The sequence below is a fragment of the Talpa occidentalis genome, unplaced genomic scaffold (assembly GCF_014898055.3).
Source record: "Talpa occidentalis isolate TD23 unplaced genomic scaffold, MPIMG_talOcc4v2.1 talOcc4.9, whole genome shotgun sequence".
Taxonomy (NCBI): Eukaryota; Metazoa; Chordata; class Mammalia; order Eulipotyphla; family Talpidae; genus Talpa; species Talpa occidentalis.
Genome location: NW_023605305.1, coordinates 42,134,688 through 42,160,624, shown reverse-complemented (window position 1 = coordinate 42,160,624; position 25,937 = coordinate 42,134,688). Strand labels below are relative to the sequence as shown.

General features: G+C 41.2%; 1 protein-coding gene across 2 annotated transcripts in view; it reads right to left on the bottom strand.

Annotated features, from left to right (window-relative positions):
* Window positions 1-25,937, bottom strand: part of MCOLN2 (mucolipin TRP cation channel 2) — a 51,606-nt gene that overhangs the window by 16,452 nt on the left and 9,217 nt on the right. For both annotated transcript variants that reach the window (XM_037499957.2, XM_037499956.2), the window contains exons 2-7: window positions 23,744-23,903; window positions 16,891-17,064; window positions 14,628-14,781; window positions 5,431-5,515; window positions 5,229-5,325; window positions 3,379-3,478 (exon numbers count right to left, since the gene is read on the bottom strand). In XM_037499957.2, the coding sequence (XP_037355854.1) occupies window positions 3,379-3,478; window positions 5,229-5,325; window positions 5,431-5,515; window positions 14,628-14,781; window positions 16,891-17,064; window positions 23,744-23,903 (770 nt within the window). The remainder of the gene's footprint in view (window positions 1-3,378; window positions 3,479-5,228; window positions 5,326-5,430; window positions 5,516-14,627; window positions 14,782-16,890; window positions 17,065-23,743; window positions 23,904-25,937) is intronic.

Sequence of the window (25,937 nt, the reverse complement as noted above, 5' to 3'; positions counted from 1 at the left end):
TGGCTCTGGGAAGCAGGGACATTAGGGGCTTACAGATAAATCCAGAGACCCCAGCAGAACGAGAAGATCATTGAATAATCTAAATTAGAACTTGCCAAGGCAGTTTGAGTCTCCAGAAATGAAGAGTCATCCTGTTCTCCAAATGGACCGAGGGCCAACCAAGAACTCCTGGTTGTCTGCCTTGGGTAAACTGAGCACATTCTACCATTCGTGGCAAGAGAGCATGACTTGGTGGCAGCTTAGAGCCATGGGTGGGGACACAGCCACTTGGAGAGACCACAGAAAGAAACAAGACTAGCAAGGGTTGAGGGGGGTGGGTGGCAATGTTCGAGAATTAGAAGAGATGAGCCCAGGAATAAGATAGAGAAAGGCCTGAGGAGAAGACACCCTGGGGGTAGGTTTAAAGTCGGGATGCCACACAGTGACACCTCTGCAGAGAAGGCATTTAGGAGAAAGACCGAGTGTCCACAGGTCATGACTGACAATGGCACAGTGTCTGAGGGCAAAGCAGCTCACCCAGGGGGTGATGACATAGCTGGCAAGTCAATTGTCTGAGCAGATTACTTAGCCTTGTTAAGCATCAGATACCTCGACTACAAAATGGGATAGCCACTGGGTCTGGACTGTGGGGAAATGAGGTACTTTCTAACAAGTACTTGTTAGAACCTTACCTAGTGCCCAGCTGGCCACCGACATTTACTTTTAGCCATTTTCTACTTGGAAGCTCAAGTTACCTCAATACCATCTCATGGATAGGTAAGAAAGCAATTTCACCCTACCAGGACCCAAGATCATTTTTTTAATGGACCCACGGGATGAGGCAGAGGAAACAGGGGCAGTTCTTGGCAAGATGGGGCTGAAAATCTTATAAATTGCAAGAATAGTATTTAGTGTCTTCTTTTCTGTCCAATCACTAGAACAAAGTCACTGAGATTGCTTGTGTTGGCTCCAATTTACAGATGGAAAAACTGACTCCCAGATCTAGAAAAATGAACTGTCCCTCCCAGCACATAATCTGTTTTTGATTTATTGGGATCAGTTTGGTATGCTACAAAAAGTGTTTTACGATACTTTTTTGTGATACAGTTTTATGAAAGCAACTGCTTTCTTAACTCTATTGAAACTATTCCTACAGAATCATTTTTAGACCCTTGATTTATAAAACACTCCTCCAGAGAGATGCCCCTGAGAACCTGTCAGGGAAGACCCCCCGCCCCACCCCCACACCTACCTGTGTGGTTCTAACCAGACTTCCCACACTTAGCAAACCTCCTGACCCCCTGACACCCATTTATGTCATCCACCAGTGGGGAGTTCAGCCCACCAATATCTCCCTCGGCTCCTCAAACCCAAAGTACTGTCTTCATAGAATAAAGGTAAAGTGCAGGTGAGTGGCACATGTGGGGATGGCTGTCACCAGTCATAAAGAGCAAGGTTAGGTTGATATGTGAAAACAGACTTTCCCTGGTATTTTCACCTGGGGATAACACTGGTAAGAGAAAGGGGGTGAGGGGGAAGGAGAGTGGGCGGAGGAGAGACCTACCTCAGGGAGAGTGCATGGATATGAATGAACTGTAGAGATCTTTGGAAATCACACAAGAATCCCATCAGATGCAGCCCTTGCTTCTGTCCCATAACCCCTCTCCCCTCATCCCCCCAAACCAGGGTGATCAATTCACCAGGGAACTTTGGGTACAGGGGGTAAAAAATCGATTTCCTAAGCTCGGTTTCAAACTTCAGGTTCTGAAGCCTTTCATGTCACATCATCTTGTTTTAAATTTGTATTCTCCCAGTGACAGAAGCTGGTTTCTTAGGAAGCAACTCTGGGAGAAGGATGTTTCACATCTTTTTTTCCTGCCTTTCTGTGAGGTTTGTGTTTCTCTTCACAGGCCACAGGAGGGAGCTAGAGCTTCGCTCTCGCGTCTGTACAGTCACCCACACCCCCAGCGTTGTAAGGCGCACAATGAGGGGATGAATTACTCATTCAGTCATGACTATTCCAAACCACATTTCATGTGACAAAGCTTAGCTTTTTTTCCCCCACATAAAACACCTACAATCTACACTTGGGGTTTGGAAAATATGCATCTGCTCTGGGCCTTTCTGTGGGAGAGTATCTGCTAACAAATAGTAACCACTTTTAACAAAACTAAAACTGCATTCTGATTAGAGGCTTGAGTTAGTTAATGGCTGCTAAAGTCAAAACTTCAAAGTCATCAGACATTAACTGAAAAGCATGAGGCCAACAATCAAATCCAGTTTAAAATAAATCTAAAAGTTCAGAACCACAGGTATTTTACGTTTTATTTTATGTTGATCATCGGTCAAAAGCAAATTCAATGAGACAAAACATATAAATTTTAAAAAATACTGATCATACATCATTAATACCAGCCAACCATTCAATGAGAATAGATTTTGTGTAACTCATTTTAAATGGTATTATTATTATTATTATTATTATTTGTAGAGGAACTGGGATATAGGCCAGAGGTGTGGGGTGGGAGTGTGGGGGTGTAGGGGGTGAGAGGATTCACCAGAGACAGAGTGGGGAGCAGAACAGGTGGATCTACTAAAATATATTGCTGAGAGGAGCAGCAGTTGAGACCGGAGAGGTCTGTTGCGCCATGTGGGTCACCTCCCTGGCTGGGGATCGAACTCAGAGGTGATAGAGCTGAGACTATTGATATTGATATTGATGAAGATATTGATGCCTCTCCATTGTCACAGGCTCCTACCCAAAGCACACCTCATCCAAGAATCATTGCTAGGTTTTATTTTTCACTCTGCCCCATTCAAAACTACCCATTGTTCTCTTTATGCTCAGGCCTTTGGAATCTCCACTTATGCCCATCCATGAGCACGGTGACTTCATATACATAGACATAGAGATGTCACATGTCTGTCTCCTTCACTAAGGTATTTTCCCCTTTCAGTAGTGCCCAGCAATTACTGTGGGCCAACTCTAGTTCTCAATACTTTGCTTTACATCTGAACCCATTTAATACTCAACATCCTAGAGGGTAAGTATTATCATCATCCTCATTTTGCAAAGAAGGATACTGAAATACAGAGAGGGTAAGTAGTCATACAGAACAGAATCAAGATCCAAACACAGGCTGTCTAGCCCCAGACTCTGCTCCTAAACCCCTGGGTCCCACCACCTCTCCTAAGAGGGGTATAATCACAATATGCTCAATTGAACAAAAATGCAAAGCTTTGGGAAATACTTTATAAAATCAAATGCTCAGAATGTGGTTTTCCGAAGATGTTTCTTCCTATAACTATTTGAATAAACCGTATAAATGCCTCAAACCCAAAAATAAAGTGTTAAAAATCATCCATAATCCAAAATGGACCCGCATATGATATACTTACTAGATCCAGATATGTTCAAGTCTTTACATTCTTTGATCTTAGCTTCACTGTCAAAATAGATTTTGATTTTGCCACTGTGTGCTTTATTGTCAAAGATAATCTGGAGACACAAATGTATGGAGAAGTTATACTCAGCAGAAAGTATGACCTGTTAGATTGATTCTATGTAAAATCTCAATGATATTCAATTGGCCTGCTGATCCACAGAGAATCATACTGATGAAAATGCCTCGTCGCATGATTTCTTCCCAACTTTTTTTTGTGTGTGTGTGAAAATCATTATGCCCTGAGGGGTGAATACATGAAGTTCTATAAATCCATATTCTGGTTCAGGGAAATCCTAAAGCAAAACAACTAAACAGTTCCAGGAACAAGATTTACCAATCTTTGACAAAACAACACAATGACCTCACTTAATCCACCAGATGGAATTAAAAAGCATTTCCTTTCATTTATTCCTTTGGGTATGAAATTCCAGAATTTGGTAGACTGGAAATTATTTTCCTATTTGTTTCAAGTGATTTCAGAAATGACAAAGATTGCTCCAAGTTTGCCAAGCTGAATTTAAGATTTTTGAATGCCTTCAATCTTTCACATTATGTTTCAATTATGTAAGTACGTGCTGACATATGCATAGTATTGGGAGAAGTATTTCAGGGACTTTCCTGGGGAAAAACAAGATTGGAAGTGCCAAAGTTAGTGGAGGTTGAAAGATAGATCACAGATACAAAAATATGACCTGGCTTAATTGTTGAACCTTTGTTTTAATCACAGTGATGTTCTTGGACTACACAGAATTCGGTTGGTGTTCCAAGATGCTCAGGTACTTATGGATTTAATCACAGAACATGTAGTTTCAGCTCTCCAAGTTCTTAGCCTGTGATTTTTTTTTTTTTTAACGCTTCATACTGTGCAGGACACCACAAGGAAGTTAATCATGCTCTTCCCTGCCAGAGCATTCTTCCTCACCACATGTCATAATTTATAATTACTTTCATTTCTTCATTGTCTTGTTCTGTCTACCTCTCCTACTAGGCTGTAAGCTTCCTGAGGGTCAGTTTCTCGAGCATGCCCAAACACCTGAAGATCATAGGGACTTACTAAGTGTCCATCAACACACTGCCCCAGGGACCCACTGAGTGTGCATTGATTCACGTTGCACTAGGGAGTGTATATGGACTTACCATACTGGGTGTTCATGAGTGGGTACTGGCTAACTGTCCTAGGCATTCCCTGAGTATGTCACTTTGTTGAAAGCACTCTTCTGAATTGCTATGAGATAGTTACATACAACTCTCTGCTCAGCATTTAGTTTTGCTCCTCAGTAGACATTAAAGAAAGCAAGCAGGATGTGCCTTGAAAGTGAAAAGTCAGGTGACTCCCCCCATAAACCGGAACAGTCTCATATGCCACTTACGGTTCCTCCCAAAATAAAAGCAGCAGCAACTTCTCCTTACAGAATTGTCTTCAGAGCAAGGGTCAGTTTCTGCCTGCAGGCTGGAAAACATTTGCTACAATATTTGCAAAGACCTTCCTTTAAAAATGGGGAGAGCGTTGCAGACATTTAAAACCCTCATCATAAACTTAGAAAAAGAAATGTATTAGGAGACTTGAAGGTCAAAGTTCATCTTGAAGACTCTTTTCCACCCAGAAATCTAGTTTTGAAAGCTGGCAAAGATCGCTTTACTTTTTAGAATGGTCTCTGGATCAACAGAACTATAAAATGTCATAAAATCGGTTTAAAACACAACTGTTTCCAACACATCTCTAGGCTGGTATGTTTTACACTTGCCCTCTTTAGAAGGAGTAAAGAAAAAGAATTAAATGTGGCTGAGAACGCAGATACTTGCCGTGTTCTGAAAGTCATAACAGTCTGGTAGCTCTCGGGAATGAATTGTCTGTAGGTCAATGCCTTTGAGATGAAAGGAGATTTCAACTTGTAAGAGCCTGAATGAAAAACACACCACGAAGTGTAAGTTGTCATCGTTTTTCATCTCTCCTTTGCTGTCCCCATCCTTGTTTCCCAGGGAATGAGACTTAAAGCTTATTTACCGACAAAATTCCAGCCTGAAGAATGGTGAGTTCTTCCAGTCCTGGGGGTCCTGGGACAGGTTCTGAAGGGTCAGGTAGACACAATCTAGGGAACGAGAGACACGCCATGTTGTTTCAGGCCAGAGTTCAGTGCTAAAGTAGAGGACCAGAGTGTGCTGAGAAGCAAGATACTACAACATGGGCCTCCCTGGTGGCGCAGGGGTTAAAGGCAGCACTATCAAGCTATTGGCAGCCACTGCAGCATGAGTTCATCCCCAGCAGGACAGGGAGCTGACCAGTATGGCACAGCAGACCTCTCCTGTCTTGCTGGCTGCTCCCCTCTGCGATGTATTTCAGTAAATCTGCCTGTTCTATTCCGCCTGTGAATCCTCTCACCTCTTCCCCTCTGCACTTCTGGCTTACACCCCAGTTCTTGTATGCATAAATAAATGAATCTTAAAAAAAAAAGGTACAACAACATTCCAAAGTATGCTTACTAATTAGGCTTACTAATTACAACAGGATGACCAGTCCCTTTATAGAGGGGTCCTTGGCAGCTACCACTCTAACCAAGTGATCAAAGTTAACCTCAGCAGCAATTGAGATAGACCAGCAGTATGTAGTTCCTGAAATAATGTCCCTTGTGTGGTGTTCTTGCAAAAAAGGGATATGATCAATCTAGCCATAAAATAGTAAAAAAAAAAAAGAAAAGCCAAAGCGAGGGACATTCTATTCTTTAAATAAGTCAAATCATTTTTCAAAAAGCCAAGTAATTTGCAAATCAAAACTACAGTGAGATACCATCTCATACCAGTGAGAATGGCACATATTAAAAAAACTAGCAACAACAAATGCTGGTGAGGATGTGGAGAAAAAGGAACTCTCCTGCACTGTTGGTGGGAGTGCAAACTGGTTCAACCACTATGGAAAGCTGTGTGGAGATTCCTCAACATGCTAAAGATGGAGCTTCCTTCCATATGATCCAGCAATTCCACTCCTAGGTATTTACCCAAATGACACAGAAACATTAATTTCAAAGGGCACCTGCAAGCCTATGTTTATAGCAGCACTATTTACAATAGTTAAGCTATGGAAACAACCCAAATGCCCAAAAATAGATGAATGGATCAAGAAGATGTGATACATATACACAATGGAATATTACTCAGCAATCAAAAAAGATAAACACATGCAATTTGCAGCAACATGGATGGAGCTGGAAGGGATCATGCTCAGTGAGATAAGCCAGAAAGAAAAAGAAAAATACCGGATGGTCTCACTCATAGCAGGAATCTAGAAAACCTAAATAAGGGACCAGGAAAAAGAATAACTATAAGAAAGAAAAAATCAAAATCAACAAACAACTATGAACCAGAGACACACTTTGGGGGTGGGGGGCGGGGAAAGGAGGGATTAGGGTCAAAATAAGGGGGTTGCAATTATATGGGGAATATAAAAATAAAATTTAAAAAAAAAGCCAAGTAACTTAATTTTGTTTCAGATTAAAGGAAACTAGCAAGACATGGCAACTAAAGCAATATGTGACCCTGGAGGAAAGAACAATAGGACAATTGATGAGATATAGAAAGAATTTGTAGGTTTTAGTATTGTATCAATATTAATTTATACTTCTGAGCATTGTCCATTGGTTCTATAGGAGAAAGTTCTCATTTGGGGGGAACACACAGTGAAGTATTTAGAGGTAAAGAGACAGTGAGTCTGGACTTAGTCTCATACATTGCAGGAGAAACATTTATTTTTAGGCAGTATGATAAAGTAAATATGGCAAAATGTTAGTATCTGGGATATCTCAATCAAGGGAGTGAAGGAAATCTGGGCTATTTTGCAACTTTTCTGTTAAATCTGACACTTTTTCAAAATAGAAGAGAAAGAGAAAGGAAAGCATTCCAGTAAAAATAAATCAAAACATCTAAATTATAAATGAGTCCAAGAGCTTCCCATAAAAGTTAATCCCCTTACTGTGAATGTAGCCTGACACATGAGCAAAAACCCAAGGGGACCCAGAGACAGTGACCCCCTTTTGAGGCCGCAGAGCACTAGGGACTAAGTGGTTTGAGGCCAAGCTAACTCTCACTTGGCTGGCTGCTGCCCCTTCCTGTTGTCTGTGACAAGGAGGAGCCAGGCTGACTGCAGCACCAGGTGGTCAGTAGGTGCGTGGGAATCCTGGCAGAATCATGGCTAATTCTTTGCAAAACTTTTCCCACAACTGCAGTATCTAACTTACCTATCTGTCCCCTCAACTAGAAGATCAGAGCTTTGAGAGCTCGAGGACAACTGTGTTGTGTTTGTTCAACATCCACTGCCTAGCAAATAGCTAGTTCTCAAAATATGTAGGTCACACTTATGTTTTGTGAAAACTAGGCATCCTGAGCCAAAAATGAGGATGCATTGCTGACTGGCTAATGCAACAGGCAAAATATTTCATTCAGAAAGGCAGGTGTTAGAGGCGATGCTTCTCTGTGTCAGGCAAATGGATTATGAGTATCAAGAAATAATCTAGGGTGGGGCAGGGGTTAAAGACACAGCAGCATGAGTTTGATCCCTGGCCAGGGAGCTACCCACATGGCGCAGCAGACCTCTCCTGTCTAGCCTACTGTTCCCTTCAGCAGTATATTTCAGTAGACCTGCCTGTTCTGCTCCCCACTCTGTCTCTGGTGAATCCTCTCACCCCCGGTACCTTTGGACTACACCCCAGTTATTGCATGCATAAATAAACAAATCTTAAAAAAAAAAAAAAAGAAAGAATCCAATGATGGTTTTCCTGACTAGACTTTGTGAGGGCAGTTAATGAAAAGAAACTTGCATGCAAAAGGAAAATACTGATTTAAAAAAATGCAAAAACAGGGCCTCCTGGTGGCACAGTGGGTTGAGCACAGTGCTGTGAAGCTGTCCACAGCCTCTGCAGTGCCAGTTCGATTTCTGGCCGACCAGAGAGATACCCACATGGTGAGGCAGACCTCTCCTGTCTCGCCCGCTGCTCCCCTCAGCAGTGTACTTTGGTCCTTCTGCCTGTTCTGCTCCCTGCTCTTTCTCTGGTGAATTTTCTCACTCTCCTGCACCTCTGGCCTGTACCCTAGTGCTTGTATAAATAAATAAATCTTAAAAAAAATTTTTTTAAAAAAATGCAAAACATGGAACATTTACCCTGTGTCAGGCCCTGTGCTAGGGGGTTTTATGTGTTCTCTCACCTAATGTGTCATCTTGTTTCTCCTCCAAAGCCAACTCATGACATAAGCACCATTGCTGTCATTTTATAGATGCAAAAACCAAGGCACAGAAAAGCCAAGAAATTTCCTTAAGGTAACAGAGCTAGCTGGAATTTAAACCCACATATGTTCAGTTCCAGAGTCTGAGACCTTCCCATTACACTGACAAGGCTGACCTCTGAGCATCTATTTCAGAAGAATATCAAAAAGCCTGGGTTTTTTACCCACCTCCTTCATCTATTCAGTATATATTTGCTGAAAGCTTTTATGCACCAGCCATTGAAGGTAAAACAATGAACAAAACAGACCAACTCTGTATGGGCTCACATTTGGGGTGGGGGTGGGGGAACAAAACAATAGTGTAAAATATATACAAGATTATTTCACCTTGCAAAGTACTCCAAAGACAGAGCAAGGTGCTAGAGATAGTGGGTGGGATGGCCCTACCTTGAGAGCAGTGGTTGAGGAAGGACTGAGGAGCTGGGGATATTTGAACTGACACCCGAGGAAGCAGAGAACCACTTGTGCACAGACGGGGAGAGGGGCTCCAAGTAGAACAAGCAAACAGAAGCCTCCCAGCCAAGAAAGCGCTTGGCTTGGTCAACAAATAGCAAGGATGTTAGGGCAGGTCAACGGGGACAAGAGAGAAGGACTTGGAGTAAGTAAGACCTCCCGTCACTAAATCATCACTTGACCTTGGCTTCATCAAACACTTTGAGCACCAGTTTCCCCAACGATTAAATAAGGCCCCATGTATGGTATTTAAAGTCTTTCCACCTCTCTTCTTATTCTAGGATGAAGAGGAAAAATGTTAAACTGATCTGAGTAAAGGGAAAAGTAACATGTTCAAAATCTATGTGCCAGATACTAGCCTTTGACTTTTTTCCTGTGTCCTTTATTCCAAGATGTCTATTTTTTCACTTTTAAATGTTTCTAAAGGGGCCTCCCTGGTGGTGCAAGGGGTTAAGACACAGCACTATGAAGCAATCCGCAGCTACTGCAGCATGAGGTCGATCCCTGGCCAGGGAGCTGACCCACATGGCACAGCAGACCTCACCTGTCTTGACTACTGCTGCCCTCAGCAGTGTATTTCAGTAGATCTGCCTGTTCTGCTCCCTACTCTATCTCTGGTGAATCCTCTCACATCCCACACCTCTAGCCTGTACCCCAGTTCTTATATTCATAAATAAATAAATCTTTTTAAAAAATGCTTCTAAAATAGATATCTTTTTGAAATGATGGCATCTTAGAGTCAGTGAAATATGACTATATTTTGTTAGTTAATTTAAACTGTATATAAAATTTAAGAATGTGGTTAAAAAGAACCCTCTTACACTGTTGGTGGGAATGTAAACTGGTCCAGCCACCATGGAAAGCTGTGTGGATGTTCCTCAAGACGCTAAAAATGGAGCTACCATATGACCTAGTGATTCCACTCCTAGGAATCCATCCAAAGGACACAAAAACACTAATTTGAAAAGAAACCCACACTCCTATGTTTATTGCCATATTAACAGGAGCCACGAAATAGAAACAACATAAATGCCCCAAAACATATGAACAGTTCAGGAAGATGTGATATATATATTCACACACATTCACACACACACACAATGGAATACTACTCAGCAATCAAAAAGATAAACTCATGCCATTTGTGGCATCATGGATGGCAATGGAAGGAATGTTCTAAGAAAAGTGAGCCAAAAGGACAAAGAGAAATATAGGATGGTTTCACTTATATGTGGAATATAGAGAAACGATAGAAAGGGACAGGAAAAAAGACAAAACTTGCAAGTTGGCCATAGAAATGAGGCATACTTCAGGGAAGGGGGAGGGAGAGGGTTCAAAACAGGGGAGGGAAGAGCACAAAGGGATTGTAGTAGTGGATCACGGGTGCTCTGGTGGTGGGAAAGTTCTAGGGACTCCACCTGAGGGGAGAAATCAAATACTGTACAACAATTAACAAAGATGTAAGAAAATAAACTTTAAAAAACTATATGCAAAATATGCCTTATGAAAGTTTTTTGCTTATTCAAATTTTGTATTCCATTGCTTATGATAATAGAGTGACACATTATCTAAATATGCATTCAGAACCCTGAAGTCTGGCTGACCTTATTTATACTACTAGAAACATACATTAGGCTACTGTGGCCACCAGGCACCTGGTGGCAGCAAAACATAAGAGTTGAGATTTTTTTTTTTAAAGATGACAAATGTCCTAGCAAAAACACCAAGCCTCAAACAGAACAAACTAATAATAGAGGAGCAGCCTCATCACTCAAATGCATCTCAGTTACAGAGCAAGTGTAAGAGCAATGCTGTTACCTGCCTACTCAGCCACTGATACTGAAACTTTGGTCACATTTCTTTAATCTATTTTCTAGAAAAGATCAATTAAGGAAAACAGCATATAAATCACTGAAAATTATTTGTATGATGCACTCAATTGAGTCACACATTTTTGTGGCGGTATCATTTAAATAAAGTTAAAACTTAGTCTGTGCTTTGCTCAGCTGAACAATGCTGGGAGGGACAAAATAGATAAGGAAGGGGAACTGACAGAGTTGCCATGGGAACTTGGCCAGGGATCCACATGAGAATTCCAGGCAAACAGAACCCAGCAGGACACCTCCTGTACAGAAGGTCCAGTGAAACCTGATGTCCCAGCAGAAAACAACTGGCAGAGACAGATTCCCCCAGTCATGAAAAACCACCAAATCAGGTTATAAAAATGAGCCCCAAATCCTCTTCCTCCTCCACTCTCGAGGCTGCTTCTCTTAGTAGTGTATTTCAATAAATCTATCTTTTCTGTTCTTCACTTTATCTCTGGTGAATTCTTTCACCTCCACATCTCAGTCTATACCCTGACTCTTCTCCACAACAATTTGTAAGAGGACAAGTGGCTTCAAGAAAAGAGTCAATGGACACACGTTTTAATTTGGCTCCACCTGTCACCATTTTTCACCACTCAGGAACACCCCCAGTGACAGCACAGCCCAAGGAGGGAGACACCAGGATTCTTAATGAAACAGGGCGAGCCACTGAAAGCCGACTATCAAATAGACCTCAGGATAACAGAAGCCTCCAAGACAACAAGACAGGTGACATTTCAAGACCACGACTGTAATGACTGTAAAGACTAACGGTGGTGCCCAGGAAAAGGGGAAGTTCCAGGTTCCCTGTCCCACCCAAGAGAGGATGGAGCTGAGCAGGGAGGAGAAGAAGCTGCAGAAGGGACAGAGGAAGGAAGGAAGCAGGATGGAGCCAGAAGGAGACCTGGAGGAGGCACATGGAGCAGAGAGACATGCGAAGAAACTGCGCTTGCCTTTTGGTTTTGGACTGGGTGACACAGATGTGGGTGAGAGACTCGTGGGGAGGTGACAATGGCAGCTTTTATCTTGATTTTGATTTTGTTCTTTTCCTCCAAGACTTGTCTGGTTGTTTCTTATCTGTGGGTTCTCGCCGAAAGGTACTTTAGACTTGTGGCAGGCTTTCGGGCCTTGCACTGGGGCAATCCCATTTGGCTGGACTTTTACCCATGAGGGGACGGGTAACTTTGGGTCCTTGATTTAGAAACTATATTCTTTGTCTTTCCTGTATTGTTTACTAATTGTATTGAAGTTCCTTTCCATTAAAGGTCTTATATGTTTTGTCTTGATATAGCAGATAGCAGAACCTATTTAGAGTGGGCAGTTTTGGGGGCTCTGGGGTGCCCCTCTCCCTGCCCTGTAACAGGACTATAAAACCGAGTGCCTGACACCCAGATGATGTCTGCAAGGAGCCTCGGGTCCAAGGGAGCTGGTTTAAGAGCTGCTTCTCCAGTCAAGAGCACAAGACACATTAACTCAGAATTAGAGCCTCTGCCATATAGGGATTTCCTCAGTTGTATTACCAAGGCATCTTAAAATCAGATGAGATGAAAATGGTCAAAAGACCTCCATACATTCATTTAAAAAAAAATTCTGGGGCCTCCCCAGTGGTTCAGGGGTTAAGTCTCAGTGCTATCAAGCTATTGCCAGCCACTGCCAGCCAGGGAGCTAACCCACATGGTGCAGCAGACCTAGCTCGCCTGCTGCTCCCCTTAGCAGTGTATTTCAGTAGATCCATCTGTTCTGCTCCCCACTCTGTCTCTGGTGGATCCTCTCACCCTCCCCCCCCCCCCCCGCACCTCTGGCCTATATCCCAGTTCTTGTATGCATAAATAAATAAAAATAAATCTTCAAAAAAATTCTAAATTGAAAGTGCCACTAGGACCTCTCCTGCTGAACTGTTAGCTAAGCTACTTGAAGAGCCAAGACTGATTCATCCTTGCAACCCAGCTCAGAAAACACGGAGTGCCTGGGGCAAAGTAAAGGGTATTTGAATGTGTGACAAAACCCTAGAGCATTTACATACTTGATTAGAAGCTAATTCTTGGCTAAGCAATCTGGAGAAGAAAATGAGTTGCTCAAGGCAATTCACCTTTGAAGAGCTTTAATATAGTTTACAAGTAATAAAGGTGTAACTGGGTGGTCCCCAGGGAAAGGGGAGGTTCCAGGTTCCCTGCCCCACCCAAGGAGGGTGGAGCTGAGAAGCTGGAGAGGAGACTGGGGAAGAAAGGAAAGCAGGATGAAGAGCAAGAGCACCTAGAGGAAGCACCTGGAGGAAGCACGTGGAGGAAGCACATGGAGCAGAGAGACATGTGAAGAAATTGTGTGTGAAGAAGTTGTGCTTGCTTCTCGGTCTTGGACTTGTACAAGAAACATGGGGGATGTGGAAGGAGACACTTGAAACAGATGTGGATGAGAGACCTGTGGGGATGTTAACAATGGCAGCTTTTATCTTAATTTTGATTTTGCTCTTTTCCTTTCAGACTTGCCTTTCCCCTTCTGCCCCTTTCCTATGGGTCCCCACCAGAAGGTGCTTTAAACCTGTGGCAAACTTTTGGGCCTTAGCAGTCCTGCTCGGGGCCAAACTGTTACAGGGCAAACCCCGATATAAAATGGGGTTGCCTGACTATGGCTCCTCACCCGTGCCCTTAAAGGGGACTTACTATGCTAAACTGCAGACATACACAAAAGGTTGATGAAAGGTTTGTTTACAAGGGAAGGGAAAATGGGGAAATGAATAACTCAGGGAAAAAAGGAGGGAGATAAGTTCATAAATGTGTCCTACCTGTTTCCGCTGACCTGGAATCCCAATGACCCACTGAGCTGGTGAAAAACCTAGCAAGGCTTGTGGCAAAGAGGGCGACCCCCTGGCCACATGGCCAGTTAAATACCCAAACCAAAAGCCCAGTTGCTTAACCCCGCCCTCAGGTCCTCACAACCCTCCCTTTGGTGATCATGGGATTTGTAGTTCCCAGTGTCGTGGGGGTGGAGTCCACAAAGCCTGTATGGAGTTTGCTCAGGACATCCTTTCCCCCTACCAAAACCTGTTTGGCTGGGCATTTATCCAGGAGGGGAAGGTAGCTTTGGGTGCTTGATTTAAAACCTTTTTCCTTTTTCTTGTCTTTATTACACACTAGCTGTATTAAAGTTCCTTTCCATTAAAGACCTTAAGCACTAGAGTACGTTCTATCTTATACGGCAGATGGCAGAACCTATTTAGAGCAGGCAGTTTTGGGGGTTATGGGGTGCCCCTAACCCTGCCCTGCAACAAAAGCAAAAGAACAAAGTATTTTTACATACATATTTATATAAATACAAACTCATCATTTCAAAAAGCCTAATTATGCTCTTACAGAAGAAAAGACCTACATTAACAGAAAACACCTGTTAATCTCAAAACCAACATTGCTCTCTGACTCAAGAACTCCCAGGGCCTATCACGAAGACCCAGTTTCCTGAGTCAAGGTCCTCTATAGGCAAAGGCAGAAGTGATGGCCTCACAGAGGTCAGCCGTCCCAAAAGCTAGTTGCTGCATTTGGTTGCCCCAAATGAGGACATTTTTGTTCTTCTCCACAGAAGATGACAGAGGAATATAATAAAATAATCACTGCATTACCTACTTCAAAGTCGCTGTCAATATTCAGTGTCTCATTCGAAGGAAACATGGTCCCTTTCTTGTAATGCTGCTTACAGACTTTTAAACCAATTCTATTGTCTTCATTTTCTCCATAATCAAGGTTCCCCAGAGATATGTTCTTGAGACGATGATACTATTAAAAGTAATTAAAACAAAAACACTCGTGAGCTTTTTAGAGATTTATCAGGAGTAATAGCATAAGGAATATACATTTAGCTACTTTCATTGTTTATGAATTATCCCCCAGCTAGAATGCCATGGAGCAATTTTCTCAGGTTGGGCAAAGGCTCCCTGTCTCTAAAACGCTAAAGTAAAATAAACTTGCTGTCAGACACTCCCACCTCACTCAGAGCTAGAGCTGAGATCCTGCCTATCTCTCAGACCTCAGTGTCTACTACTGCCCTCTGGATCTGCGTGCACCCACCCTGCCCAGGCAGTTCCTAGAGCTTGCCAGGCACACCCCTGCCTGTGGCCTTTGCTGTTCCCTCTGCCGGGAACCCCTGGTTATCTCTCTGCCAGGTTCCCAGTTTCAGGTCCTGACACAAACATGACCACATCAAGAGGCCTTCCCGTACCTCCCAGTGGAAGTAGCAAACATCCACCGCCAGGACCCAGGCACCACCAGGCACTTCTCATCAACTCCCCTGCTTTATTGCATAGCAGTTACTATTTTCTGATATACAGCTGAAGGCCCAAGCCATCCACACCCCACAGCTTACATTAACAGATTTATTTAGCTGACTCAACTCACAGTAGCTTACATTAACTTGCAGATTTTATGACCTTACCATTAACACAAGGCTACTGTTTACCTATCTGCACTAACAGGGCTTCATTAAAAGGACTTCATTATGCCAGGAAACTTTTTCCCCCGGGAACATTAAAGTTGCAAAATGACTGTACCATTTCTTTCAGAAACACACAAAAAAAATCACTTAAACAGATAATTAAATTGATGATTCAGTCCAAAAACTCAGACTCTGAAACTACCGCTCACAAAACCCTCACCTTTAGTTTTTACTAACGGCACAAATGTAAAGATACAAGTCCCAAAGATTAACCTCATTAAACGACTAAGCTACTATTCATTAAACTGCTATCCTTTATCCAACTGTACTTAAGTTCTCCTCACATGGCAAGATGCACCTTAAATCAGACTTCAAAATCTGTCCTGGACTTTGCTGTCTTTACCCAGATTCTACAGAGAATTGCCAAGACAGCATCTCCCTTTCAGCTGTAGGCAATAAGCTCAGCTTTGCTCGTGGATGTGGGATTTTTTGGAAGTGTTTTCAGGGAGCCAGTATTGAAACTATACATTTCATTTATAGTTCTCACTTATTTGGATTTCTCCTCCAGAATTAAGTTATATAAGGGCAGGGTTTTTGTCTGTTTATTTACATTGTAGCCTCAATGTCTAGTTCAGTGTGTGGTAATAGGAGCACCCAAATGTTTACTGAATGGATGAATGAATTAATGAGAAAGAAAGAACAGCAATTTCTCTCCCATAAATTCTCTCATCAGGCCTATGGATGAGGCTCATCCATATCTTCCTAAACATAACTATATTGTAATAGCCTCCATATGTGTAAGATTCTGCTAGACATGTTAATGCTAAAACCTCAAAATTAAGAACCTAGAACTTAACATGTGACAACTCATTTATCAAATCTTCTGAGATTATAAATCTGTTCTTGGCTATGTGACCTGGGGGTAAAGTAATCTCCCAACAGTAGTGGGTATGAAAGAATAAGTTAAAAATATAAATCTTGGGGTCTCCCTGGTGGCCTAGGGCTTAAATCTCAGCACTATCACTGCTACTGCCTGAGTTCAAACCCAGCCAGGGAAGTGACCCACATGGCGCAGCAGACCTCTCCTGTCTCACCCACTGCTTCCCTCAGCAGTGTATTTCAGTAGGTCCACCTGTTCTACTCCCCATTCTGTCTCTGGTGAATCTTCTCACCGCTCCCCGCCCCCCACACCTCTGGCCAACACCCCAGTTCTTCTATGCAAAAATAATAGATATATAATATATATATATATATAAATCTTGAAAAACAGACAAAATCTATTGCATGGCAAACATCTATAGTCACAGAAATAATAATCAAACATTTTAGTGAAATGATGCAAAACTTACCTTACAATATTTCAGTATGTATATATATTTTTTGCTCAGACAATGAGGTCAAGTGCCAATAAAGGTATAAAGTATATATAGTCATTCATAAAAAATATCACTTGCCTGATTAATAGCAAAAAAGATGCTCTCATAGGCGTCCTTCTGAGTATATATGCTACAGCTATAGTCATCTTCATCTATGCCAGAATATCCTCTCAAAAACAAGTGCTTAAAAGCAACTGTGTTTTCTTCTTTGAAAGCAACCACCAGCTGGTTACTTAAACCAAAACGAACAAGCTAGAAAAGAAAATCAAATAGGAACATATAAATTTTACCATCTACTATGGGAGGCAAATACTTCATTATTATCAACCCTCAGCTATAAACATCAGAAGTAAAAATCTCACATCTTTAGTTTTTACTAATAGCCACAATGACAAAAATACAAGTCATAAAGATTAATCTCATTAAGCTACATCAGTAATTCAAAATATCATAAAGTCAGAAGAAATTACCACACAGTGCCAAATAGCTCTTCTGTCCTTTAATGACATTTGAAGGGGATGGGGGAAGAAGAATCCAAATCAGTTAAGTGCAAATGCATTTTTCTTCTACTTGGATTTCAAATTAATTATTTTAAAAATTGGTGTACTTAGTAAAGCAATATTCATATTTTAGTGACTTAACACATTGAGATTATAGGTAATTAAAAAAAATCACAACTATGTTTTGCCAAGTGGCTTTGAAGAATGTTTTTGAAAAGTGACCTATGCAATGCTCACTGCAGTTAGGATTAATAGTTGCCGAAGGAATTCAATGCTAGTTCTGGAAAAAACTCTTACAGAAGATTTAAACCTGCATCCTTCCCCTCATCCATCCCACTACAGATCTACAGCATCCAAGTACTGAAAGAATAACAGGAGATCAAACCCATTTGTTACCAAGCATCTACCTTTTCCTACTTATTCTCCCTTACATTGTACCCCAGTGAAAGTTTAGGCACCCGAGGGCTTTCTGTAGTAACCAGAAGTGCAAGTATTCTTTTTGCTTCTTCTTGGAACCCAATAAGTGGGGAAATTAGCAGGCACTAAATGTTCACCAAAACAAAAAACCCAGGAAATTGTAACACACAGTTTCCCCCTTCTCTCTCTCTCTCTCTCTCTCTCTCTCTCTCTCTCTCTCCTCTCTCTCTCTCTCTCTCTCTCTCTCTCACACACCCCACACACACACACACACACACACACACACACACACACACACAGAGCAGTGGTATGGTGAAGGACAAGTTAAACTTCTGTAAGTCCCATACAACCTTCACCTGCTCACTTTATCTCATTTGCTTTATAAAACCATATGAATAGAGAAAATTTGCCCCATATCTTCATGCCACTGTTACCAAAATAATTTGAATCTGTTTTATCATGTGTAAAATTAGCAAGTTCGACTAGACGACTAACATTTGTTATTTGCAGTCATTCCATGGTTCCACATGATTTGCTGTGTGACACTAAACAAGACATTAACTGTTGAAACTTTCAGATGAAACAAATATTAATTTGTATAGGTGAACTGACATACTTTTTAAAATATGGACTCTTTTTTTAGACTTTAAATCTCATTTCATTGTTTAAAAAGGCTAAATAATTAAAAGCAAGCACTTCAATTTTTCGCAATTATACTCTAGACACTTCACAAACGGCTTTCTATGCATTATCTCATTTATTAACATAATCACCTGATGAAAATATTGCTAGTTATCTCACTTTGCATATGTTTTTACTGAGATTTAACTTCATCAAACTGCCTAACCCACTTAATTAGGATGAAAGTCAAGTTTTACTCCAAAGTCATTTTTTTTTATTATACTACAATTTCCTTCTGCTGAGAAATTTGCCTTTCGGATTCTTTTTACAGAAAAGGTTTAACTTCCAAAATTGTTATTGTTTGAGAACATGCATCAATGATACTCTTTAGCATTTGAGTTTCACCATGTCATGTTCCTCAAATAATAAGTCAAAGAACTGAGCAATTGCTAAACCCAGCTATTCCAGGGGAAATATCTGAAGTCCCACATCATTTAACCTGTGCTGAAAATCAAGCAACTGAGGCTAAAGGTTCTTCCCAACATGTGATATCTGTGAATGGTGCCCATGAGAGGTGGTTGAAAAGGCCAGGATGCTTCTTAAAAGCTGAAAAAGTAAGCCAGGAAAGCAACACATGCATGATTATGTCAAGGTTTTATTAAATACTGGCACACAAATGAAAAAACTGGTACACACACATGAATTAAGTTCTTCACTCAAAATTCACTGAGTGCTTTCTCTGTGCCCCATTGTGGTATAGGGCAAGATCAACACAGTGTCATGTTGAATACTAAACCTTATCTACTGAGTGCCAGCTACTCTGTCTAAAATTTATCATTTCTATTTTTCATTTACTCCCCCAACACCCTATGAGGGAAGTACTATATTGGGCTCCACAAAGACAGGGTTTTTTTTTTTTTTTCTTCATTTTTCCCCATTACTACATACTAAGGAACTAGCCTCATGCCAATCACAATGTCAGGGTGAAATACTGAATCAGCTGATGAATATAATCCCACTTTATACTTGTGCAACCTGAAGTCAAGTAACAAGCTGTTCCAAGTTGGAATAGTTAAAAAGCATCACAAGGATCTCAACCAGGTTTGACCACTTGGCTATATTATCTTTCAAACTTAAATGTGAACTTAACTCTGACATGAGGATATAAGACCTATTATATTATATTCTTCCTATGCTCCTTGTTAAATTAAAGAGACACAGAAAATCTGAATGGGCAATGGATAACTTGAACAAGAACGTGTCATACAATTGGCAGATATTTTAAGCTACCACCTTATTTAAATTCAAAGCTCATAAACCAACTTTGAAATGAGATCACAAGGGGGCTGCCCTGGTGGCACAAGGGGTTAAGCATCAGCACTATGAAGAAATCCGCAGCTACTGTAGCATGAGGTCGATCCCTGGCCAGGGAGCTGACCCACATGGCACAGCAGACCTCTCCTGTCTCAACTGCTGCTGCCTTCAGCAGTGTATTTCAGTAGATCTGCCTATTCTGCTCCCCACTCTGGTGAATCCTCTCACATCCCACACCTCTGGCCTGCACCCCAGCTTTTGCATGCATAAATAAATAAATCTTTAAAAAAAAGAAATGAGAGCACAAGGAGCTGTAATCTTTTCTTGGAACCACCTGCATCTGACATCAAGAACAAGAAATTTCCTACATTGAACTGTTTAAAGAACCAATCAAGATGCATGTGTATGGCCCAGCATCAGCTAAATGTTGAGATCTTCAAAGCACCTCTTAATAGGGAAAAGAAAACCCTGGAGAGACATCATGAAGCCCTCCCTTCATGCCATGGTGGAATTAAAATCCTACTGAGCAAGAGTAAGGAGATGATGGGATTGGTCAAGTGGTTTTATTTTTAAAAGGAATTGTCAGAAAAATACATTCTAGACCAACTAACCAGTCTTAAGATTTGCTGAGAATATACAACAGAAAACTAATTAAACAGTAAGTGCAGCCTAGCAAAGATTGTGAATTTAAAATGTGATTATAAAATCAACATAGGAGGAAATATTCTGTGCCAAGTAAAAACAAGATATCACTCTAATGCACAAAGAATATGGGAGGGAATGGATAGAACTGGCAAGAGAATAGAGACAGTTCTTTCAAGATCATAAATTACTGCAGAATGCAGAGTAGAATATCTAAAAAACAGTTTCCTTCTCAACAACCCTGATAAAATACCACCCATCGCATTAAATTGAGGGTGGAATGCTAAAGAGACAGAAACAGAAGAGGAGGGAAAATTGGGATTTTAAGCAAGGAAAGGTATTTGAGAATTCTGCCCCAGACAGATTATCACCCAAGGAAGTAAAACTTATCAGAATGACCATACAGGGGAACAAAAGTTTAATTTCTCCCAATTTTAGTACACCCACACAAAGAGTAAACTGATCAATCCCCAAGTGTATTCTATTAAAAATAAAATTTGTGGGCCTCCCTGGTGGTTCAGGGGTTAGTCTCAGTGCTATCAAGCTATCACTAGCCCACTGCAGCATGAGTTCAGTCCCCCGCCAGGCAGCTAACCCACATGGTGCAGCAGACCTCTCCTGTGTCACCCGCTGCTCCCCTCAGCAGTGTGTTTCAGTAGATCTGCCTGCTTTGCTCCTCACTGTCTCTGGTGAATCCTCTCACACCCCCACACACACCTCTGGCCTGCACCCCAGTTCTTATATGCATAAATAAATAAACATAAATCTTTTTAAAAAACAATAAAATGTGTGATACATGTGTTGAGTGGCCAGGCAAGGCAGCTGGGTAAGGTGGACTTCAAAGGGCACCTGTGAGATAGAGCTGAAAAAGAATCACGTTGGACTTGGAGAAACAAACAGGACAATGAGAACTGGGTGAGTCCATCTGGCAGGTGTCTGAGTAGGATGTAGTAGATTAAGTGCCTCACCCCATCTGATCACAGCAGCTGGTGAGGGATTGGATGGGAGCTGGTAGATGAAATGCCACTGGAAATACACACCAAAAGGAGACTATGGGAATCTGCCAGGCTAGAGAGTCAAAATTTTCTTCTGAAGGATGTAGGGTTTTACAGAATTTTCTGAGCAGAAAAGCCATATAATAAAAGCAGTCTAAGAAGAATTAATCAGATACTGGTACTGAAAGGACTGATATGTGTATGAACAGAGAGGCAAGGCATAAGATAAAGACCAAAAGCAGCCTGGTTAACTTATCTGTATTTCCAGACTGCACATTGGAAGGACAGGACCAATATGTGGAGCAGAAACAATATGAAAACAAGAGTACAGACCTCAGAGCCCGACCGTAGGATACAAATTCCAGCTCTGCCACTTAACCAATTAAAAGACCAGAGGCAAATTACTGAACTCTCTTTGGCCCAGTTTCCTCATCCACAAAAAGGTGATGAGGATGGCAGTGAAGCTGAAATGAGTAAATATTAAAAACGTGTTATGCCTTGAACCTGCCATGTTCTATGTTAGGTGTTAGCTGTCATTAACAGTAATGTCACCACAGCTATATTCCCAAAAGGATGACAGCATCTGAGATGCCTTGCACATCCTTTTAATTAACTAATGAGATAAGAGTCTGCACTTGAAATAAGATAATGAGTATGGTAAACAGACACAGTCTTGAACAAAGAGTTCATAGGATTTGGTGGATATCAGGGCAAAGAAGACAAGTCAAAGATGATGGGAATCATGTTGTATGCCTAGGTAAATGAAAATTTTAACATTAACAAGTAGGGCCTCCCTGGTGGCACAGGGGTTAAAGACAGTGCTATCAAGCTATCCCCAGCCACTATAGTGTGAGTTCGATTCCCCATAGGCCGGGGAGCAACCCACATGGCACAGACCTCTCCTGTCTCGACTGCTGCTGCCCTCAGTCCTCAGTAGTGTATTTCAGTAGATTTGCCTGTTCTGCTCCCCACTCTCTCTGGTGAATTCTCTCACACCCCCAACCCACACCTCTGGTCTGCACCCCAGTTCTTGTATGCACATATAAATAAATATTTAAAAAACAATTAACAAGTAAGCATGGACTAAGGTGGAGGATTACTGGTGCTTTGCTGGTGTGATAGCATACACTTGAGAGGTGTGAATTTGTGTCCCTAAAATATGTATAAAGTTGTAAACCAACATTATCACAATAAAATAATGTAACATAAGATAAATAATAATAAAACCAATTAGCGATAATAAAACAGATTTAAAAAGTTGAAACACAAGTTGGCTTGGCCAAGCAAAGAAATCTGGAAAGAATTTAAATTAACCAAATGACAAAGGAGGGCATTACTTCTTCTTCCAAGCAATACTAAAAATGCACCTGACTTTACAGGTTGCCAAAATTAAGACTTCACAACAAGAATTAAAATAAATTTTTTAAAAAACCAGCTTACTAGATCTGCATCTCAACTTTATTGTTTCTTTAGAAGTAACTTGCTTACCCTAAAACTTCATGAACTGGTACAGCATGTCATCAATGAAAAGACCTCTTTATGAGCACAGACTAAAGGTGCAAGTTTAGTTCTGGCAGGAAACTCCTCTCTTTTCTAAAATCATATGGAAGCATTTTTAGAGCGATATCTAATTATGTATTTAAATAAGGTATAGCTGAATAAAGATGAGAGGTTCCAGGCAGGATACTTTACAAACATTTTGACACAGGTAACAGAATGATTACTTGCCACTACTAATATACTATTATATACCTTATGGGGTGTATATACCAGATACTCCCCATCAGTCCTGTTATTAAAAGGGCACGTATTTCAAAGGTAGTTATGTAGAGTGGAACCTCTGGAAACTAGCTCAGTCCCACAGGCCCAAAAAGCAGACAACTCTGATGGCTGTTGTGACGCGGGTGACATTGTGTTCCACAACAGGAACGTAAACAAAAGATTCCAATGTCATCTTGTAGACTCCTGATTGTGCCTAGAAAAGTCAGCATTTACTCAGAGCCCTTAGCTTCTGATGAAAGGGAAACAGCGTCCCCAAAATAGTCAAAAACACAGCTTTCAAAGTGTATTTAAATCAGGCGTATCTTATTCTTAAAGATGAGAGGTTCCAAGAATACAAATCACTTGGAATTGAGCAGTTGCCAATCTATGTGCTCATTCAGATATAAGAACCCACTCCCCCCAAATGCAGATCTATGACTAATCTCTATTTACCAAACCCGGGAGAGATGATTTCATAATCCCTGATGGAAACAAGGTCATTTAAACTGAACTTCAACCTACCATATGCCAACAGAGCCAATATAACTTACAGCTTTATGAACTTATGTATGGACTTTTCAAAACAAAAGTCACGTGTCAGAAGGACTGGACAGAATGTGTGACAAAACAGTTTCATCCTGGGGTGAGGCACAAACCAAGCCAACTGGTAATGTGAGTTACCTGTGTGGTGACCATGACAATCTTCAAAATCTGCAAACCCAGTTTCCATGGAATCTGGTGTCTGGCTCGGTATTTTTCACAAGGGCTCATGAAGTAAAACTGCAGGTCTTGCCTTAGACATTCTTCTTTCACCTCAGAATCCATGTGAAGCTTTGTATTTCTGCCACAGAAGATCAATTGTTAAATACACAAAACAACCTGTCCCTCAGAAAGTGCCTAAAGAGAATTTTCTGTTCACATTCTTTACCTGTTCTCACAACAAAATTTTCTGTCTAACCAGTAAACTCCTTTTCTCTTCAGAAATCTGAAAATTATTCAGGACCCTCTATCACTTGCCTTTCCACACAGCTACCCATTTTGTTCAAAATGGTCTTACTCAAAAATTGTCACAATTGGGTATTATTCGCAAGAGTCACCAATTCCTGCATCCTAATCTACTGCATTCACCTGTCACTGGAGTATTAACAAAAACTAGACAGGATACTTTCATGTTATTCCTGGTGTGAAATCACAGAAATTTAGTATAGATTGGTGGAATGCAATTATTATTACAGAAATAGAGAGTCTTTGTTCTCTAACTCTGAACTGAAAGAAGAATTATGTCCCATTTGGGTGGCAAAATAAATGAGTGCTTATAAAGTTAAAATAGGATCTCTCCACACTTAGTCAGACACTTGTATCACTTTATATTAATAAAACTTTGCTTTTACTAATTCAAGGGAACTGGACTGAGGAATAGATATGTGACTTGAGTTAGACTAAGACTAACCCATGAGATGTGTTCACAGGACAGTGATTGTTAACTGATGGGAGAGAAAGATGTGGTCTTCCCACTAAGTAGTCCCCCAAATAGGATATGTAAAGCAATTCACTGGAATATAAGAAATATGAATACTCCTATTTTATTCTTTATAGTTAAAAATTAAAAAGGTGAATTCTATTAAATATTTTATATAACATAAAATAACAATGGTATATATAATAACAATTTATCAATAAATACACATATATTGGGGATATAGACTTCACTTTTACCCTCGGATACATAATCAACAAAGTTTAGTGATCACAATTAAAAGCATAATGTGTGAGTCTGGGCTTCACAGAAGCCATCTCCACAAAGGGTGGCACCACAGAGAGGAGAACTAGCACAGAAGAGCAGATAAAAAATAGATACTAAGCCCAATAATAATGTCGAGTCCCTGGGTCCAGCTTCAGGAAGTCATCTATCCCAAGAATTTCAGAACCAATAAATATCCTTAGGGCCTTGAGCCATTTTGAATTAGATTTCTGTTTCGTGTAACCAGATGTGTCTTGGTGTTAATTTATTTGTTTATTTTAAAGATTTATTTATTTATACAAGAACCGGGGTACAGGCCAGATGTGCAGGAGGGTGAGAGGATTCACCAGAGACAGAGTGGGGAACAGAACAGGCAGACTGACTGAAATACACTGCTGAGGGGAGCAGTGGCCAAGTCAGGAGAGGCCTGCTGCGCCATGTGGGTTTCTCCCTGGCTGGCCGGGAATTAAACTCGTGCTGCATATTGCTTCATAGTGTGGTGCCCAACCCCTTGCGCCACCAGGGAGGCCCAACACATGCTTCTTTTCTGAGGGAGGTGAAGAAAGCACCTATAAAATACTAAAGAGTTAAGTACTAAGTATCTAAAAGTACCAAAGACCTTCTGAATTACCTAGACTGAAAAGTTATAAGAGGGCAAGAAACTCCCAGGCCGGTCCTCAGGGAACCTGGAGAAGTAGGAGCCCTTCACTTTCATGGTCATTACGCTTCAGTCTGTGGCCCCAAAAAAGGGGAACAAGGGTACGAAGACCTTATGCCTAAAACCCAAGAGCAGACTGAGAGCAGATGGTGTTCGTGTGTAGGAGGGAGCCTCAAAGAGCTACTACTACCTCAAAACTTCCTGCCCTGAAACCGAGAGGACTACAAAAAAGGCCAGAGTGGTTCCAAGAAAAAGGAAATTGAAAAACAGACCCTCCTGAGAATGGATGGTCACAAGTCAGTCATCTGGGCTTCCCATCTGGGTGAACTCAGGAATGTTAAACCCTGCTTATCTCAGGGCTCTGGAATGGAATTTCACCTTGTCACCCAGCAAACACACACACCCTCTCCAGAGGTGCATCCTAGCACTTGGACACTAACAAATAACTCTGTGAACCACATTGATTGGCAGTAAAA